Here is a 19,073-nt window from a genome sequence, read left to right on the forward strand (position 1 = left end):
GCATGTAGATTGGGCCCAGCGCCTCTTTGGCCCAAACGGCGGCGGCTAGCCAGAGTTCATGGACGCCAGTGACGTCGCCAAGCCCCCGTCCAACCGCGCATCAAGGAATGCAAGGCTTGAAACACGTCGGCTACCCCAGTCACCCATGAATCCTTAACACCCTTTCAATACCGCCCTTGGTGCTTCTCTGATTCACTATCCTTTTTGCTTGTCTGCAGCCCCGCCACAGCAACATATCCCCAACGGCCTGCAACCGCACCCAACAACGGCTGCTCTCCTTTTAAACTCGGCCCATGGCCACCAGCACCTAAACCACCGACAGGGGCCACCAATTCACAACCACTCACATTCGGCGGCCTTGGCCACCCCACGGCGCACAACACCATGTCCAGCACTGCTGGCCCAGAGCCGACAAACACGGCCGGCCCTGGTTCCGCCCAGCGAAAAGAAAACCAGAGCATTGAGAATTTCGCCGCCTCCCTCTCGACCGCCGCTGTCATTTTCGGCGTGCAGATTGCCTTTTTCCTGATTCTGAGCGGCAACTGGAAACTGCATAAGAGAAGATCCAAGAAACTTGCGGAGGACATGAACAAGGACGGAGTATCGCGACAGAGCCTCTTCCACAAGATCTAGTATGCAGTAATACACTCTTGCTTTGCCACACATTTACTGACAGCGACTAGCTACTACAAGACTGCCTTCGTCCCTGTCGCAAAACGCATCGCCGCCCCAGTAACCGCAATCGAGTCTTTCAAGAATGTCTTTACGATTAGCGATTCCGAGCTCATTCGCATCGCTGGTGTTGATGGCTATCTCTTTCTCCAATACCTCCAACTTTTGCTGCGCATATTTATCCCAATGGCTCTTGTTATCCTCCCAATTCTCTTGCCTCTAAACCGACTTGGCGATGTACCCGACGTAGCTGGCTTGGATTCGTTTGCCTGGCCAAATGTTGGCGTACCAGGAAAACACGGCCGATTGGTGGTGCATTTGGTTCTCGCCGTCTGCGTTATCTGCTGGGTCTGTTTCAACTTCTACCTGGCGCTCAGACAGTTTGTTCGCCTGAGACAGACTGTTCTCACCCGACCAGATCATCGTATTCGGGCTTCTGCTACCACGATTCTGGTCCAAAGCATTCCTAAAAAGTGGCTCACTGTTGCTGCTCTCGATGCACTTTACGACGTATTCCCAGGCGGTATCAAAGATATCTGGATCAATCGCGATTATGACGCCTTGATGGAAAAGGTGGACGAGCGGATCAAAGTCGCGCGAGCCCTCGAAGCCGCCGAGACGAACCTCATCATCGAATGCACCAAGAAACATAAGAAGATGCAAGAAAAGGCAGCAAAACAAGCAGGCGAGAAAAAGTCTAAAAAGGAGAAAAAGGAGGAAGAAGCCATGCGGAACCTTGCTATCAACCAGGAGACGCATGACCACGGTGTCGATGCTGGTAACCCGCACGAAATCGAGCAACAGCTTCAGAGTGTTCTTGCCGAGCCCGGTTCCTCATCATCTTCGTCGTCTTCATCCAGGTCCTCTTCTCCAAGTCGCAAGCGCGGTATAATTCCTATTCCTTTGTTTGGCGAAGGCATACATGCAGTTGGTGAAGGATTTCGTGGGGTAGACCGATTTAACAAAAAGATGTACGGCAATATGCGAGGCGTCTTTGGTTCGAAACGTCATCGCAGCAAAGCCCCAAATTCTGAGCAAGAGCAAGCTGCTGTTGATGGGCCCAACGACATTGCCCAAACTTCACCAACTTCGGCCGAGTATAATCTGAGAGGCGCAAGCAGCGACACTCAAACTCCCCTAGCAAACAAAGAAAACTACTTCTCTGACGACCATGCCTCTGATGTGGACTCTCCGGCCCAGGATCTCAAAGCACCTGCGGTCGAGGCCGAGGAAGACGAGAAACCCCCTGCCAAGGTCGGATGGAGCCAGCCTATCAAGAAACTCAAATCTATATACGTTGGCCAAGGCGACTTCATAAGTCCTAAGCCATTCAAGAACAATGAAGCGCCACCAATGGAAGTCAAAGATGCCAGCAAGATCAAATACGATACGACCGGATTGTGGGATGAGGATTTCAAAGAGGACGACGAAGACGCTCTGTGGCGAAAGTATGTCAAACCAAAGGACCGAGAGACGATGCGCCTACCACTGTTCAATTTTTCATGGTGGCCTTCTTTACCACTGATTGGGAAAAAGGTAGACACGATTTACCACTGCCGCAAGGAACTTGCTCGCCTCAACGTCGAAATCGCAGATGATCAGGCCCATCCGGAACGGTTCCCCTTGATGAACTCTGCTTTCATTCAGTTCAACCACCAGGTTGCGGCCCATATGGCATGCCAGTCTCTGAGTCACCACATTCCCAGGCAGATGAACCCGCGGACTGTTGAAGTCAATCCTAACTACGTACTTTGGGAAAATCTCACAATGAAGTGGTGGGAGCGCTATCTACGCTTTTTTGGCGTCGTCATTCTCATCGTCGGACTTGTCATCTTCTGGGGTGTACCTGTCACATTTACCGGAGCTTTGTCTCAGATCGATACCCTCACCTCGTTACTCCCATGGCTCGGCTTCATTAATCGTCTTCCCGACTGGGTAGTCAGCTTCGTACAGGGTGTGTTGCCACCTGCGTTTTTGGCCATTCTCTTCGCTGTACTGCCTCTTGTTCTACGATTCCTAGCGGGTGTCACTGGTACAACGACATCTGGTGAGCGCGAGTTGCTTGTTCAAAACTTCTACTTCGCCTTCGTCTTCGTCCAATTGTTCCTCGTGGTATCCATTTCCACGGGTATCACGACGGCCATTGACGACCTCGTTAATGACCCTCTCAGTGTTCCGCAAACACTAGCCAAGAGTCTACCCAAAGCCGCCAATTACTTCTTCTCTTACATGATTCTACAAGCACTCAGTATTAGTTCTGGTACTCTGCTGCAGATTGGCGCCGTCGTTGTCATCATCTTCCTCCGCTTCATGGACACGACGCCTCGACAGAAGGTTTCAAGAGTGTTGCAAAGACCTGGAATTAACTGGGGTACTATGATACCCGTCTACACCAATTTTGGTGCAATTGGTAAGTGTACATCTGTGCCTACTGCATGCTTTTCTAACAGTCAATAGGTCTTATCTACTCTGTCGTGGCACCCCTGATCCTTATTATGATGTTGATCACCTTCTGCCTCTTCTGGTTCACGTACCGCTACCAGATGATCTATGTTAGTTACGCTAAAGCCGAAACCAACGGTCTCATCTTCCCCAAGGCCGTCAACCAGCTATTTACTGGGCTTTACTTCTTGGAACTTTGTCTCGTTGGTTTATTCTTCCTGCAAGAAGACGAAGCTGGCAGACAGTCCTGTTTCCCTCACGCCATTGTCATGATTATCATGCTCATCCTCACTGCCCTTTTCCAGATGGTGCTTAACAGAGCGTTTGGACCACTGTTCACATATCTTCCTATTACGTTCGAAGACGAGGCGGTACAGAGAGATGAAGAGTGGCAGCGAGCCCAAGCCAGTCGATGGAAGCAAGCGGAAGAGCACACGGCTCTCACCGCTCAAGAAGACACTCAGTCGACTTCCGGAGAACACGAAGAAACCCGTCTTGGAGAGGGAAAACGTCGCGAGTCCCATGGCCAGGAGGCCTATGAGTTGGACAATCTGGACAACGACATGTCGGGTGCAATCGGTCGATCGCCAAACCCAAGTGGTGGCCGTGATCCAAGCCGGACCGGTCGTTCCCGCCGCAGTTCCAACTCGCGCTCACAGTCGCGACACGCCCGTTTGCAGCGTAAGCAGAAGGAAAAACACGACCCATTCGATGTGATTACCAATACACTTAAGAAGGGTCTCGACGACGTCGCCAAACCCATGCGCGATGCCGAAGCACAAGTTCTTCCTGCTGGTAACCTGTTTGACGAGGTTGATGATGAACTTGCAGACATTGAACCCGAAGCTCGTCAGAAGCTGATTAAGCGATCTTTCCAACATCCCGCTACGCGTGCTATCCAACCTGCAGTCTGGATCCCACATGACGAGCTTGGTATTGCTAAGGACGAGATCGAGCGTACAAGTGCTTTCACAAAGAGAATATGGATCACTAGTGTGAATGCGCGATTGGATGCCAGTGGCAATGTCATCTACAAAGGCTTACCCCCTGATCGAGACCCTTTTGAGAATATTGAGGTCTAAGGTGGTGTTTCTTTTTCTTTTTTTTTCACTTGCATAGCGTAGCGGTCGTTTCCATGTCGTATCAAAGTCTTCTTTTGCATTCTCTAAAGAGAGCCCCTATTGAGTGGGTCGTTTATACATTCATATAGACTTTAACTTCGCCTATGCGATATACCCAGACTACACTACAATATTCAATTTAAATATTTTAAATCATTTTTTCTTTCCAATAACCTTTGCTTTCATATCTTGTGAAGATCAAGTGGCACAGACATCGTCAAGGAGATATACTACATACTATGTATTACTCAAACGAGTTCGTTACGTTTCCAAACCGAGAATTCTTATCATCGTTGTCGTTAGCGCCAGTGCCAGTTCAGTCACTGCTCCACTCCCCCTCTTTCTAATCATCCCCAAACAATGATTCCTCCTCATCCTCAGACACCTCTGATATCACCTCAGCGCCCTGCGCCTCTCCATTTTCCTCACCGCTACTAGCCGCCAAAGCAGCATATATCGCACTCCCCAACGCATCTTCGTCATCCTCTTCATCATTCTCTTCATCATCGTCCTCGTCCTTATTCTCCTCCTCATCCTCCCCAGATGGCACCTCAGCGACCTGCGTCTCTTCCTCACCCCCGCTAGCCGCCAAAGCAGCACATATCGCACTCCCCAACGCATCCTCTTCATCCTCGCCTTCATCCTCCCCAGATGGCAGCTCCGCCACCTCATCCAGCACCAAAAACTCATCCCACCCCTCCTCCTCCTTCTCCTCCTCAACCATCACCGGCGCCTCCACAGACTCCACTTCCACCCCCAGCATCTCATATCCTTCCCCCGCCAAACCCTCTCCAAACTCTCCAAACTCACCAAACACTCTGAACATCTCATCCGCCTCCAACGCAGCCATCTGCGCACGAGCACCCGCTTCAATCTCTCTCTGCAGTGCTGGCGCTGGAATAAAACTCGCTACGGTAGGTTGGGAATTTGGATAGTACGGTACTGGCTGTGGTGCTGGGTCTGGGATGGGAAGGGGTTGGGGTTGGGTTTGCCCAGTCATGGTGGTGGCAGCGGTAGCGGTGGTGGTGGATTTGCTCTTAGGCTTCCTAGGTGCTCGCTTGGTAGGGAGGCCTTTGGAGGCGTTTGTGGGGCGGCCTGGGCGGCGTTTTGCGGGGGTGACGGTGGTGCTGGCGATGGTAGTAGCGGGGGCGGTGGGAGGAATGAGGGAGGGTGAGGAGATACAAGGTCTCTTTGGGGAAGGGGGTTGCTCCTCGTGGAAGTTTTGGGGGGAGAGGTGGTCTCTCTTTGTCCCCAAGAGGATCTGTTGTTGTGGTGGTGGGGGTTGTAGTTGTTGCTGTTGCTGTAGCTGCTGCTGCTGTAGTAGCAGTAGTAGTAGTTGTTGTTGTTGTGGCTGTTGTTGCTGTAGCTGCTGCTGCAACTGTGGAACGTACTGCTGGAAGGGCAGTTGTTGATACTGCATCATAGGTGCAGAAAAGAGCTGTTGCATGCCCATTTGCGGTTGGAAGGGGATTGGTGACCGCTGTGGAGGCTGTAGCCCACTGATATCAATCCACTGGCGCGCGTCGTGGGAGTAGATGCGGCCGATGGCCATAGGTGTTCCTTGGAGGTTCTGCATTGTGCTGGTGAAGAGAATAAATAATGTGAGAGTATGGGTTTCAAGAAGTGATGTTATGAGAGATGAATAGAAACGTAGAGTGGGAAGAGATTCGAGTTTTATATATGGGATGAGAGTCCGTCTCTATATATGGATAGAGGATCTGGCCTTTTACATAGAATAGGGATCTAGTATTTACTGGGACGGGCATGTCTACGCAACCAATTAATCTTATTTACGGTACTTTTGATAGGTGATAGACAGGCTGTCAGCTTTCATCTGCTTTCTCAACATGTGTCTCGCCTACACGTTAAGCCAATGAGGCATTTATCGTTACCATCCAATAAGTCATCAGATATGACTCTAAGCTAGACGTCTATGGCGTGGCAGCAGCCCGTGAAAGGCCCAAAAGCGTCTTGAATCCAGCTTTCGTCCCAACGAGCTCACGTCCCTTGGTAGAGCACGAATATCCTCCTCCATCATTAGCTCGCCAACCCACTTCGCATACTGCTGCTGCGTCATTTTCTCTTCCTGAGACATGGAAGATTCAGTCATAGAGCTGAAGCTCATGATGAGGTCGTACCAATCATAGACGCGCAGGTCGGAAACAATCCAACGTTTGCCAGGCGTGAAGTTCTGGTGCGTCGCAATGATGGCTTGCGCGACGTCCTCGCCATGGATGAAATGAACGGCGCCCCGTTTTTTGATATCGTCTTTGGATTTGACGATACGTGGCAACCACCTCGCAGGAACACGCTCGCCTCCATAAAGACCTGCAAGACACAACACACAGCCATGGAGCGAGCGCAGTTCGTCCTCTGCAATAGCTCGCTTGTCTTCCTTGTTGTAATGCGCATCTTCGTCACTCCAATCGTCAGGTACCTTGTTGTAGATTCCGGTTGAGCCGAGTTGAATCCAGTTGTTCCTCGCGCCGTGAACGGAGCGGTACAGTCCGACAATGCTCTTTGATTGGCCGTGACCGACTAACGGAAATGTGATGAGGACCGTTTTGGCAGCTGGAAGTCGCTTGTACGGCTCTGCATCTCCAGATTCGGGGTCGAATTTGAAAGGTATCGTAGCATCTCTCCCTGAGGTGGTGGTAGCCGCGTACGTAATGTCGGTGTCGCTCAGTTGCGGAATCAAGAACGTCGAAGTCCAGCCAGCCCCCAGTATCAAAAGGTCTACCTCGTTCATTTGTTGGCGTAGCATTATATATATCCTTTTGTAGTTATTGCAAGTTTTGACTAGAGCTATGCGGTCGACCTGTTATAAAAACGTGTACCAGGTGTCGGTCCTGTCACGTTGCTGTGGTTGACACAACGCGGAACACAGAAAGTCGTGACGTTCTCCCCCCGCACGCACCAACAACCATAGTAGCTGCAACTAAACTATGCACAGGCCATCTGTTCGAACTCATTGTCAGATACTCTTGCAGTTATTTTTAAGCAAACCAAGTGATTACGAAGGGTTCAAGAGGAAAATTATACGTATATGCTAGGTATTGGAGAAGAAGCCCGACGCTAAGTTGCGTGATGCCTAAGGCTGCTTGGGTCAAGCGATTTGCTAGTAATGTACCTATTGTTGTAACCTGACTGCGCAGCGTAGCGACAGATAGTATAATCTGCAGAATTTGTGCGTTAGAATTCCAATTTGAGCGTGTGGAAATTAATTTCATACATCTGGTTGCAACCACAGTTATATTTCAGAATTTCTCACTCATTGTAAAATGCATATTCGATACTAGTCCCGATTAGGCAAAGCCCAAATTCCACGCGTCGCGCTCACAGCGTCTCCCCGCAATCGATGCACCCATCCAAATCCCTCGATAGTATACCGTCCTTCGCATTTATAATGAGTCAAAGTGTCCCGGTTCCTGGCTCAAAACAAGCCACAATTGTTGAGCAGAAGCAACATTTCCTCCAGACTAGGAAACATATCTTGTCGCGTGGAATACCGCCATCGGAACGACTGCGAACACTTGCGCAAGATGGCGGGATCGAGCTGAGTGTCATGAAAGGAGTACTTGATAAAGGTAACATTTTAATCCCATACCCGGGTCCAATGATCAAAACTAAGCCAGTATCTAGTCAACCGTGACTTAAAGAGACACTCGCGGACAGTTTACAGTCGGCAAATGATCGAGCATGTCGTTGAGCAGATAGACACATTGTACTGGGACTCAGGCGCGCAGCCTGTTGACGACGACCAAGAGGACGACCAAACCGCTTCTGATCTTCATGAAGATGATGCAAACACACTGTACCAAAACGCTGACCTCACACTTGACGAGAATATTGCGAAACTGCCTGCGACATGGCATGCCCGTGACAGCAACGACGAAGTAACGCAAGACGAATACCTTTCCTCTGTCTCACGCTTGCAGGAGCTATCTGCTCAACGCCAGACACTACAAAACAAGCTCAACACATATCGTACATTGCTATCGTTGCTAGAACCCTATCGTCAGCCGAAGGAGAACATACAGCCAAATTTGGCATGGAAGGATGCGCCGCTGGTCCCTGAGTTGGCAAAAACAAGGACACTGGCCATACGTGTTGCAGCAAGAGTCGAGGAGAAGTTTGGAAACGTACAGGTGCCTTCGACTGCGGAAGATGACGAGGATGTCGACATGGAGGGACTCGGCAATCATAGTCAAGCAAAGGTGGACAAGGTTTTGGCAAGTTGGTAGGATTCTCGAGCCCTCTTGGGAAGTACATAGATACTGGCGTTTGGATATGATACCCCACTTGCATCAAATAGAATGCCTCTAGTGTTTTCCTTTGCATCCAGACCTTAGCTTAGTAAGATGAGTGCATGAACTGATGTTGGTGGTATGAATGCTCGATAGCGCGTTGGACATCTTAAAGAATGCTTGAAGGTTATAGCGTTGCAGTCCATAGGACATGTCAACACTAACGTCTCGCGAATAACCCTTGTAGTTGATGATTGAAGCTGCGATTGGTTTATGCGGTGGCGGCCAATCCCAGCGCGAGGCCAACAATTAGCTTGCGCTAGGGTCAACTCCAAGTTTAACACCGCGACTACACCTCATTCGATCTCCTACAACACTAGCCATGCTTCTACTCATCGCCGTGGGGATAATAGTCCTCCCGGCTCTGACATATTACCTCACTACTGCTTTCTTCTTCCAAAGCGCAAAGAATGATACAGCAGGAAAAAGGCCGCCCACAATCCCGTACTTGGTCCCTGGCGTGTTCCATACGTTTAGCATAGCTGCGGAAGGACCGCAAAAGTTCTTTGCAAGACTATTGTAAGGTGCTGCCTTGAATTTGTGCAACGGTCACTGATGTGCAATAGCAAGGAGTTTGGCAGCTTCGCCCCATTCACTGTCAAGGCAGGTTTGCAGACTTTCGTAGTCCTCCGGGACCCTAAGCATATCAAAGTGGTCATAGAAGCATCAAAACCATCAGAGCAGGGTCCCATCGTAAGACACGAATATGAGGGTGTTTTCAAGGTGCCCAAACGTCAAGCAAGCATCCCAGCAGAGTTTTCCGATCCTGCGAAGTACAATGAAAAAGTCTACAATGCATTCACGACACCAATTCGAAAACACTTGACTGGCGAATCAATGGTTAATATAGGCGAGCGTTATGCTTCAAAGCTCTCAAGCAATATGGACGACAAAATGTTCCAGGTCGGCACGTGGACACAGATAGAAGACTTCTGGTCCTTCTTTCACCAAGTCCTTACACGATGCTTGGTAGAGACATTGTTTGGAACGACGATCTTCCGGCTATATCCAAAATTTGTGAAAGATTATTGGACATTTGAACAGGCACTAGAAAGCTATGTGCCAGGAATGACATGGCTATTGGGGGCGAATGCATATGAACAGCCTCGCGATGCATTGCTTGAAGGTATCGAGAAATGGCTCAGGGCAAACCAAAGCGGCAGCAATACTGCAAATGTCAGCACCATCAATACAAACTGGGATGATCACCGAGGATCGCCATTCATTCAGGAACTCACCGGTCTTTTGTCAGAGTTCACATCTCAAGAATCGCGAGCAGTGGAGTTATTAAAGATCATTCATTGGTGCGTATGCATGGGGGGATGACTGTGCTTGTGAGTAACAAGAATATATATGCTGACATATGTGTGTAGCGCAAACGGGAAACTTGTTCCATCGACAATCTGGTCCTTGATCGAAGTGTTACGCAATCCGCAACTGGCCAATCAAATGAACGACATTGTTTCCAAAAATCCTTCACAAATGCTTGGAACTTATGGTGTTACGGAAATCGCAGCTTCACCTCTTGTCAAGTCTCTGTATCATGAGACTAGCCGTTTACGAATGGCACAGTATATGATATATCCTGCCAAAGCTCATGATATCCTCTTGGACAGGGAATATGTACTCCCCAAAGGAAGGTCACCAATCGTGTTTTCACACGACGTTGCACTGGACAACAAATCATGGGCCAAAGCACGACCGCGTACCGTTGAGAGACCACTTGAAGAGTTCTGGGGAGGCAGATTTCTCATCCCCGATAAGCCGAAGAAAAGGGGCGGCTTCGAATCGGGCGAGTTCAGCTTGGAGGATCTTGATTTACTAGCCCCCGCTTTTGGTGGCCATCAAAATGTCGGTCTGGGCAGTGAATACGCGCAAACCATTCATGCAGCGACTTTGACTGTCTTGTTAAACGAGTGGGAGATTCAACTTTGCGATCCGGAATTTACAGATGCAGTTATGCCGACCATGTCCGACAAGGCTTTCGGTACTGTGATACCGCTGCGACCAGTAGCTGTCCGCATACGGAAGCGTAGGCCAAATCGGACCATGTAAGATGTTGTGTTTCCATAGGCACAACTGAAGCAGCTAATAAGTATGGTCGTGTACTGACCAGCCGGCTGAGATTTACCTTTACCATCTCCGGGCCTCGCAGTTTTGGTAACAACTATCAAGCTAAGTTTCATATAGAGCTCTGGGACTCTTTGATAGCTATCAATATCCTGGCTAGGAAGAAGATCACATCATGTTTTAGTGCAATTGGAACAAAATCTAAGAAAATCCTCCATTTGCATTTCCACTCGTCTTTATATACAATCAGATGTAACCTAGTAGTCACACTGTCGAGCAAAATATATATACAATACCGCCCACTATCACCCATCACCCATCCTTCCTCTTCCGAATGACCTGCATTACTCTTCCAATCAATTTGCCCCAACCCCTCTCCATCTTCCAGCAGCAATCTCGAGTCAGAAACTCTAAGCCTTTGCACCGCGGACAGCGTTGATCTTTCCGATCAAGAATCGTCCAGCCTCTCCAGCATCACTTCCGTAGCTAAGGTGGGGAAGCAAGACAGCCGCAGCAAGGTTACCGTCACAGACAGTGTCGCGGACAAGGCCACCGCAGAAGATCTTGAGCTTGTCCTTGGGGAAGTTGGGGATCTGCTGGTTGTCACGGCGGGCCTGTGTGTCACCAAAGGTAACGACACCGGCAATTTGGTTCTTGACAGCGGCAGAGAGGTCTTCAATGGCACGGTGGTTGACAGCAGCACCTTGACTATTTGGTCATGGTTAGTATCAAGAAACGAAGTGAGAGTGAGGGATGGGTGGGGGAACGTACGAGTATCCACCACAAACAATGGTGGCAGTAGGGCACTTGCGGTTGATGTCCTCGAGGATACCGCGCATCTCGAGCTCAGCAACGAGATCGGTGCCGCCGGGGAGGTAGTTGGTGGACAGCAGAGCAGCGTAGTCGACACCTTCAATGGCGAGGTTGCTACCGTATTCGCGGCGGAGCTCGTCACCGAGGGGCTGGCCAATGATGGCGCCCTATAAAGTTTTCCAAAAGTCAGAAATCTAGAACAAACTTGCATACTACTATTTTGCTTTTTTTCGGGGGCCTCTTTTTTTTGGAAAGTATCCACTTACCATGTTGCCGGCCTCGGTGGATCCACGCGCCCACACGAAGATAACGTCCTTGCATCCACCCCCAATCAAGGAGGAGAATTCGTTCTCAGTCAAGCGAGTACGGCCGATGATTTGGCGGGGAGCAACGACTGCATCGCCAGCTTCGGGGATGGCAATTGGAGTTGCTGAGGCGGCAATGGCCAGGGCGAGGATGGAGAGGAAGTTCATCATCTTGACTGTTTTTGGGAGTGAGAGAGCTGGGTAACTTTCTGATGAAGAAGAGAAGAAGATGGCGGAGAAGCGAATTGTTGGAAGTCTGGAAGAGATAGTGAGTGAATGATAGGAAGCTATGCTTGCTTGCTTGCTGTCTATTAAAATCGTGGAATCACAGTTGTCTTTATACTTACTTCAGATACGAGAGGTATCCATTCCCCGGCCCACTTCCTGAATCCTCCCATTGTCAATTGCCGAACGTTGCAGCAATGGATTTTGGCCCCCCCCCCCCCCCCCCCGCGGTTGCAAGATTGTGCCTTAGCACAGACGCACCCTTTGCTACATCTTGACAAAGGTCCAAATCGCCGACTACACTTCCTTTTGAGCCGAGGCATTCGAAGGGGAGCAAATGGTTCTGCTCCAGGTTCACTGTCCAATGAGGGCCCCCAAAGGTACAACCCCTAGCTGTACCTTGAAGCAAGCCAAGCCCCATTGCATATTATACCAAGACACGTGGTACGTACTCTCAATGAAGTAAGGGCCATGTATTAAAGTTTTGAAAGGAAAGTGGGGGAGGGAGTAGTCTGCATACACATCAGACGATTCTTGGGTGTTTAGATGCCTAGGTAAAAGGAAGACTCGGAGCCCTGAAACCGTGCAAACACCAATAGCAGCGATTTTTGAAAAAATTCGCCTCGGTTCATAGTCGAGTTTGTAATGGACTGGGTCTTGTGATGAAGCGTCATGCTGGAACCCTGAGTAGATGGTGTCACTTGGCTCTACTACTACTACCGGTCGTTAGCTCTAGGGACAATTAGAGTGGCTGCATGCTGCAGGGCAAAAGGCGGGGTACCGTATACATTTTGCCCTTTGGTGGAGAATAGAATGTAAGCAACGTGACTCTTGCCTATCTGTGTATTGCGGGTGCCTGGAGGGATACGGGAGATCGACTGGGGAGGTGCTTCAACTGGTGAGTGTGGACCAAGAGGGGAAAGGAAAGTAACTGGACACCATCATCAGTAGCAACACCTTGTCACATAAGAAACCCGATTGGCAGATTGGTTATTTTTATTTGTGAAACGATCGGGATGAAGGCGAGTCGGCTTGAGTCGGAGAATAGCGCGTATCTCGCATGGGAAGAGCGTGGGTTTAGTTGCTTCCCCCCCCCTCTTTCCCCCCTCTATCCACATGTAGGGCTGACCACCTACTTTGCGTTGGTCCTTTGCATTTTGTGTGCATGTGGCGTAGGTACCCCACAATTTCACAGTAGTAACCTGTTTTTGCCTACTAGTACCATCACAGCATAGTTCAAGTATTATACGCGGATGTACTTGAGGCATCTGCAACCGGCCTGTCATGCAGATCTCATTTAAAACCAGCAAAACCGGTGACATGGAACATCCCATGTAAAAAGCAAAACATCGAGATCCCGATGTGCAGCCGGCATGAAACAGTCGGCACATCTCATATACCCCTCTGGTTCTATACTATGCTATGCGCATACCTCGGCAGCAATCGAGGAAAATAGATTAAACTCCCGTAGAAGCCAAGGTGGTGGCTTGATCCAGATGATCGCTACACCACCACCATCAGAACATCCTTGCTTGTTCTGCAGCAAAGATGCCGAGGTCTGCTTTAGTTGCAGTGTCCCTCGAAATCTCTGTGGAGACTGTAGTATCATGATGAGAGAAAGTATGGGTTGCTTTTGGAGAGGGAGTGTGTATGTGTGAAGTTAAAAGGGAGAGTGTTTGTTCGCTTTATGTTAGCAGAACACACAGCAGCCTAGTTTGGCAACGAAAAAAAGGCACAGAGCAAAGCAAAAACTACACAGCACAATGCGTTACATGCCAATCACTCCTCTCCTGGCGTTCGCCTTGATCGCCATGTCCTCTGCTCAGGAAACCTGTCCTGCGATTCCTCCCAACGACGTTGAAATTGGACAACCTGTGCCGATTGTTCCGGGTGACATTCCCAAGGGATGTTCTGCGTTCGAAATTCTTGTTGGTAAGTCTAAAGCTCAGTATTTTCAAAGTTCCCTTTTTTCCAAGAGACTGATGTGTCAAATCCAGCTCGTGGCACCAGCGAGCCCAGTTTCCCAAAATTCGGTGTCATCGTCGGTGACCCCGTCGTGAGCAATGTTTCTGCACAACTGCCTGGCGTCCAGGGTTATCCAGTTCAGGTACGTCGATCCACAGAAATAGAAAAAGAAGATCCCATAGAGATAGACAAGGGCTGACGCGTACTGTGCCTCCCTAATAGTACCCAGCAAGTTCTCAGGTCATCACTGGTGGCAGACAAGGCACAGACGACATTGTCAAGCGTTTGACTACGCAGTCTGCTGCATGCCCCAATCAAACCTTTGCTCTAGTTGGCTATTCACAGGGAGCAAGTATTATGCATCGGGCCGCAGAAAGGCTCCCCGTGTCTTTGTTCCCACGGATCAAGGCAGTCGTCATGTTTGGTGATCCTCAGCAGAGGTTGGGCACCTTGGGAGACAAGTTTCCGATTGGTCTGCGGCCAAAGGTGTTGCAGGTTTGTGCAAAGGGCGATCCTGTAAGTATTTCTCAGCTTCATGTGTGGCGCAGAAGTGGGGACTGAACGTGTACTAATGACTCGACACAGGTCTGCGATTCGGGATCTTGCCAGTACTACCATCTAACCTATGTCCTCCCGAAACTGATGGAACCCGCTGTGGCTTTCATCGTCAGAGCATTCCAAGGATCACCACGCCTCTAGAAGGATGTCAGCAGTAGGCCACTTTGTAAATATCTGAACGGACAAACAACCCAATGTACATACTATCCAAACCTAGCAATTCCATTCATTCACCCCCCACATGCCAAAAACGCAGCAAAGCTGCACCCCCTCTCCCTTTATTCCCTCGAATCCTGCGAAAACCTCGTAGTAAGGCGTTCCAGGCACCCAAAAACCCGCCGTTACAGCCACATTTACCATAAACCCCCCCTGTCCTCCACTCGTCTGCATCGTCGTCCACTCCACATCCCACTAAACCCCGCTGAGCCCACTATGCATCGCACCCCCCCTCCCCCGCTCGTACTGCATCATCCCTTTCAACATGTGACCACAAACGCCCGTCCAGAAAAAAAAAATCCAACACTAAACCAAACCCACGCTCACTTTAAACACCCCCTGTTCAACATTCAACCCTTGACCGGTACATAAGCAGAAATTGCGCCACTCGGCTGCGCTGGCTCCCACGCGGCACGCACTCTCTACCCCAAACGTGCGTTTCGGTAAAAATGCTGACGCCACGTGAGGGAGGAGTTGGGCCTTGGCGGTAAGAGTTAAGACGTTGCTTGCCTGGTCTTGGCTGGTAAGTACTTATGCATCCGCTTTCCCCCTGCTAACGGATATGTGCGGAGCGGCGATCGCAGGCATGAAGGATTGAGATGGGGGACTGGGGGTTGGATCTTGCCGGTCTAGATCGAGGGTGCGTAGATGTGCAGATGAGATTGATGTGGGTGCATCGGTAGATCCTGTTAGTGGTTGGGGGTACGTACTAGGGGGTGTTTTTATGCCGGTGTACCCGGTGGTTTTGTCAATCGAGACTCTATTTCCATTGGTGAAGAGTCAGGATGTGGAGTGTGGAGTGGGCAGAATATTGAGGGCGGCTGTGAAATTAAATAAAAGCGTTTTGAGAAATTTTGGTATGGTATTAGTTTCTAGAATTGTATTAAAGCAAATATGCAAATATGCAAAGATATTGTTCCTCCACTTGTATACTCTGCACATGATGCTCAAGGGTATCAATCGCTCGACTACTTTACTGGTCTACGGCCGTAAAAGTACGAGTACACGTCTAAGATTCGCCATGCGCCACGCTGAAAAAAAGGAATGCAGACTCGATTACTGCGGATTGAAAGATGCTGGAAGGATATTAAAGCTCAAAGTTGTCGAGCCAGTGCTGAATGACGATTTTGCCTTCGTTGAAGGACTCTTTTTGCATGCGAACAATGATGGCGGCGTGCGAGTGCCGGTGGTTGTGAATGTGAACTGGATGCTTCTTGAAACCGACGTTGTCTAGCGCGTCGATCATTTTGAATTGCTCTGGTGTAAGTGCAAGGGTCGGGAACTTCAGATTTGCCTCCTCCTTTCGCGCTTGGATAGAATCGACTTCGGTGTCAGACCCAGTTTTGTGCGCGTTTCCTAGAGTCTTCTGCTGGCTTAAAGACGTGCCCTCTTCGGAGCCATTGCTCAGGTATTCCTGGCTTTGTGCGTGATTGGCGTTCCCGTACATGTTTTCAGCCTCTCTCCGTACTGCATTGATCATGAATGGTATGCGATAATGCGTGTAGTCGATGCCCGATCGGCCTTGCTGATGAAGTCGTATGCGTTGGTGGCTACGAACTGATTGAAAGGCCGAATTGATCAGAAAAGCAGTCACACCGACAGGAACCAAGACTGAGAGGAGCGCTACGATGGATGCGCGCCCAATCACCGTCTTTGTACCTTCTGTTAGGCGTTGCGCGAATGCTAATGGTTCCTCAGGATCTCTTGGTGACACTGGATGTTCTCGATCGACAATTACGTCGTCGTAGTTGTCGATATAGTTGATTTTGACCTTGTCTAGATCTACAAAAGGGTCGGTTGAAGAGATACCGGCAGTGTAGTATGTCACTGTTCGATCGTTGACGACATTAGCATATAAGCTTCGGTGCTTGAATTGAGATAGTCCCTGGATGAAGATGCTTTCTGAGTCCGCGAGAACGGCTAGAAGTGGTCGACCAGTGTCTCTGAATTTGTCCACACCAAAGAGTTGTCTTCCGCTCATGGAAAGTGTGCGCGCGCCCAAGACATTCCATAGGTGGCTGTGGTAGCCTTTGAGGGGTGTTCGAACGCCGAGATGGGGAGTCGCAAAGGTGGTGAAGTTCTATTAGGATTAGCATGTGGTACCAGAATGGGGCCGAGGAACGTACTATCGGCCGTATCTTATCAAAGATGCCCCTCCGATAGAGCAATCCGATAGCATAACGGGAGATGAGACCTCCTAATGAGTATCCGATGATACTGATCTTGGTGATGTTGTGTCCACTCTCAGCTAGCTCCTCAAGCTTTCCTTCGATTTCTTGGGCAACGCGCTCGCCACCCGTGTCTATGCCGTCGTAGGTGAAGCTGCCCGAGTTACGTGCCGCAACAAGGACGTGGAGTTTCTCGCTGGGAAACGTCTCGCTCAGAGTGGTGCTAACGTATTTCAAATGGTCGGGGTTGCCCCAAAGGCTGGTCGTGGTCAGCACAATTACTTTTTCTTGCATGTGAATCTAGGCGGCGGTTGTGTTGTGGTGACGTACCCATGGACGAGGACGCAGAGATGGTCGGGCTTCTCAGACATGGCGGCGGACGTAGTGGTGGTGGTAAAGGTAGACCTGGTGAGTGTGGTGAAGGTGGTTGACAGGTAGACGGTAACGAGAGGTCTGGTATTAGTATATGTACGGTACCCACAAGTCCAGATATCGTCCGTGAAAGGCGCAGTCGTGCCCGATGAGCGCACCGCCTCAAGCCACAAACGGAGTTAAGGGATATAGGTTGGTATAGGTGCGCGACAAACAGGCCGAGTCGCAACACCAATGTCGACAGTACTGATGGGATTGGACAGGGGAGGGCTGAGGGAGAAGTCGAGTTTGAGATTTGTTCAGATCACGGCGTCATGACGGAATCCGAGACGGATCGCTGCTCCAAAGTCCGCCTACGCGTGTGTGGACCCTGCATGCATCGCGCTCGGACCAGCATACGCTTGCAACAACGCGTGCCTGGACGAAGTCAACTCTACTCGTCTCTCACCTTCACCGTGTGATTGGCTTCGGCGTCATTCCTAAGTGGATCTATCTATTCACTCGCAGCAACTGCATGCTTTGATCGTCCTGCTGCAAATACCAATGGACCCGTCGACACAGTGAACGTTGCTCTGTTAAGCCGAGAGGCTGTCTCTGGCCCTGCGCTGCCTGCACTCACTTGCCAACTGCGCACTGCGCCTCAGCGTGCTTCGTCTTTTGCTTACTTTGTATTGCCTCCGTGGATGGGTTGGGTAGAGTACCAGTACCGCTTCTCCTGCTTCAGAACCAATCATCCTCTGACCGCATCTCACCCACGCCCTTGACTGAAGCTCAGCCAACCCAGCTCGGTACGTTGAGCACCATCTGGGTCTGCGTATGTGCATACTTACAGTGAAGCTATCAATTCACAACCCCAATAACAATGTGGCCGTCGGCCCCAGCGTACAGAAGCTTCGCCAAGATATCATGTCCCTCAGGTGCCTCCTGCGCACTTCCTCACTGCATTTTCGGTCATGATGCTGCTAGTTCACCTGACAGGTCGCACTCACCCTCTCCGGTAACAACCGTATATGGCCCTCAGAAGGTTGCAAAACCCTCGCAGCTTAGTGAAAATGCACCTGGAGCCGCTCCTGCGTTGAGGCAACCAGGCTCTAGCGCTTCGGCCAATCCAACCATATCCAAGGGCAAGGTGCCCTCGACAAGCAAAGAACCCGAACCTGCACAAACACTGGTGTCGAGATTACCTGCCAAGGCGACTGTGCCCACTGAACTGCCGCCATCTGCCACTCGGACAATATCACCGCCTCCATCCAAGGCTACAGCAGCTAAGCCAACCGTCAATCCCGACACGCCAGTCGCTTTGATGCCGCGTAAACTCAAAAAAGAGCCATCGACATACGCTAGGCGAATTACGCTCCTAAAGGCCCTGCACACGCATATGAAACCGCAAAATGACAGAATTCTGAAAGCCACCAAACCGGAAATAAAGGCGCTGCACCTTGGTCCAAATCAGTTAAACAAATTGGCAGTTGATGAGGAAGAAAAGATCGCCATAGCGAATCCATCCGTTTACGAGAACATATTGAAGCAGCGGCTAGTAAAGCTCAAGGGTATGACACCAGAGGAGTGGGTCAAGGAGAGGCGAGCAGTCATAGCTTTGGAGAAAGGTGAGCCGCCCAAAAAAGCGCCGCTTAAGAGGGTCGATACAGGCTTGAACCCAGAAGAAGAAATTGCCTTCCTCCGCACATTCAAGTGCGAGCAGAAGGGACTGGATGCGTATGGTTATGTCACGAAGTTACCGAGCGACGCCGAAGTGAACGAAACCCGTTTGGCCCTCGAATCAGCCGCTGGGTGGGAAGAATGCGACCGCTGCAAAACTCGTTTTCAAGTGTTTCCGGA

General features: G+C 50.1%; 8 protein-coding genes across 8 annotated transcripts; 4 read left to right on the top strand and 4 right to left on the bottom strand.

The window, feature by feature from the left end:
- Positions 1-384: 384 nt before the first annotated feature.
- Positions 385-4,196, top strand: COCCADRAFT_5167 (uncharacterized protein; the record flags this gene model as incomplete). Its single annotated transcript, XM_007714237.1, has 3 exons — positions 385-632; positions 684-3,082; positions 3,130-4,196. 3 exons carry the CDS (start codon positions 385-387, stop codon positions 4,194-4,196), a joined length of 3,714 nt encoding a protein of 1,237 aa, XP_007712427.1.
- A 382-nt stretch (positions 4,197-4,578) lies between these two features.
- Positions 4,579-5,811, bottom strand: COCCADRAFT_5168 (uncharacterized protein; the record flags this gene model as incomplete). Its single annotated transcript, XM_007714238.1, has 1 exon — positions 4,579-5,811. The coding sequence occupies one exon, from the start codon at positions 5,809-5,811 to the stop codon at positions 4,579-4,581; it is 1,233 nt and encodes a 410-aa protein (XP_007712428.1).
- A 342-nt stretch (positions 5,812-6,153) lies between these two features.
- Positions 6,154-6,999, bottom strand: COCCADRAFT_96544 (uncharacterized protein; the record flags this gene model as incomplete). The annotated part of the gene is made up of 1 exon (XM_007714253.1): positions 6,154-6,999. One exon carries the CDS (start codon positions 6,997-6,999, stop codon positions 6,154-6,156), a length of 846 nt encoding a protein of 281 aa, XP_007712443.1.
- Positions 7,000-7,641: 642 nt separating this feature from the next.
- On the top strand, positions 7,642-8,479 carry COCCADRAFT_96592 (uncharacterized protein; the record flags this gene model as incomplete). Its single annotated transcript, XM_007714254.1, has 2 exons — positions 7,642-7,822; positions 7,878-8,479. The coding sequence occupies 2 exons, from the start codon at positions 7,642-7,644 to the stop codon at positions 8,477-8,479; spliced, it is 783 nt and encodes a 260-aa protein (XP_007712444.1).
- A 385-nt stretch (positions 8,480-8,864) lies between these two features.
- COCCADRAFT_96617 (uncharacterized protein) lies at positions 8,865-10,597 on the top strand (the record flags this gene model as incomplete). The annotated part of the gene is made up of 3 exons (XM_007714255.1): positions 8,865-9,061; positions 9,109-9,846; positions 9,916-10,597. 3 exons carry the CDS (start codon positions 8,865-8,867, stop codon positions 10,595-10,597), a joined length of 1,617 nt encoding a protein of 538 aa, XP_007712445.1.
- A 425-nt stretch (positions 10,598-11,022) lies between these two features.
- On the bottom strand, positions 11,023-11,901 carry COCCADRAFT_5172 (carbohydrate esterase family 5 protein; the record flags this gene model as incomplete). Its single annotated transcript, XM_007714239.1, has 3 exons — positions 11,023-11,320; positions 11,384-11,592; positions 11,692-11,901. 3 exons carry the CDS (start codon positions 11,899-11,901, stop codon positions 11,023-11,025), a joined length of 717 nt encoding a protein of 238 aa, XP_007712429.1.
- A 1,826-nt stretch (positions 11,902-13,727) lies between these two features.
- Positions 13,728-14,619, top strand: COCCADRAFT_36907 (carbohydrate esterase family 5 protein; the record flags this gene model as incomplete). The annotated part of the gene is made up of 4 exons (XM_007714256.1): positions 13,728-13,887; positions 13,932-14,062; positions 14,143-14,436; positions 14,506-14,619. 4 exons carry the CDS (start codon positions 13,728-13,730, stop codon positions 14,617-14,619), a joined length of 699 nt encoding a protein of 232 aa, XP_007712446.1.
- Positions 14,620-15,781: 1,162 nt separating this feature from the next.
- Positions 15,782-17,233, bottom strand: COCCADRAFT_96613 (uncharacterized protein; the record flags this gene model as incomplete). Its single annotated transcript, XM_007714257.1, has 3 exons — positions 15,782-16,774; positions 16,821-17,121; positions 17,193-17,233. The coding sequence occupies 3 exons, from the start codon at positions 17,231-17,233 to the stop codon at positions 15,782-15,784; spliced, it is 1,335 nt and encodes a 444-aa protein (XP_007712447.1).
- Between the last annotated feature and the right edge of the window lie 1,840 nt (positions 17,234-19,073).

This window comes from Bipolaris zeicola (genome assembly GCF_000523435.1).
Source record: "Bipolaris zeicola 26-R-13 unplaced genomic scaffold scaffold_77, whole genome shotgun sequence".
Classification (NCBI taxonomy): domain Eukaryota; kingdom Fungi; phylum Ascomycota; class Dothideomycetes; order Pleosporales; family Pleosporaceae; genus Bipolaris; species Bipolaris zeicola.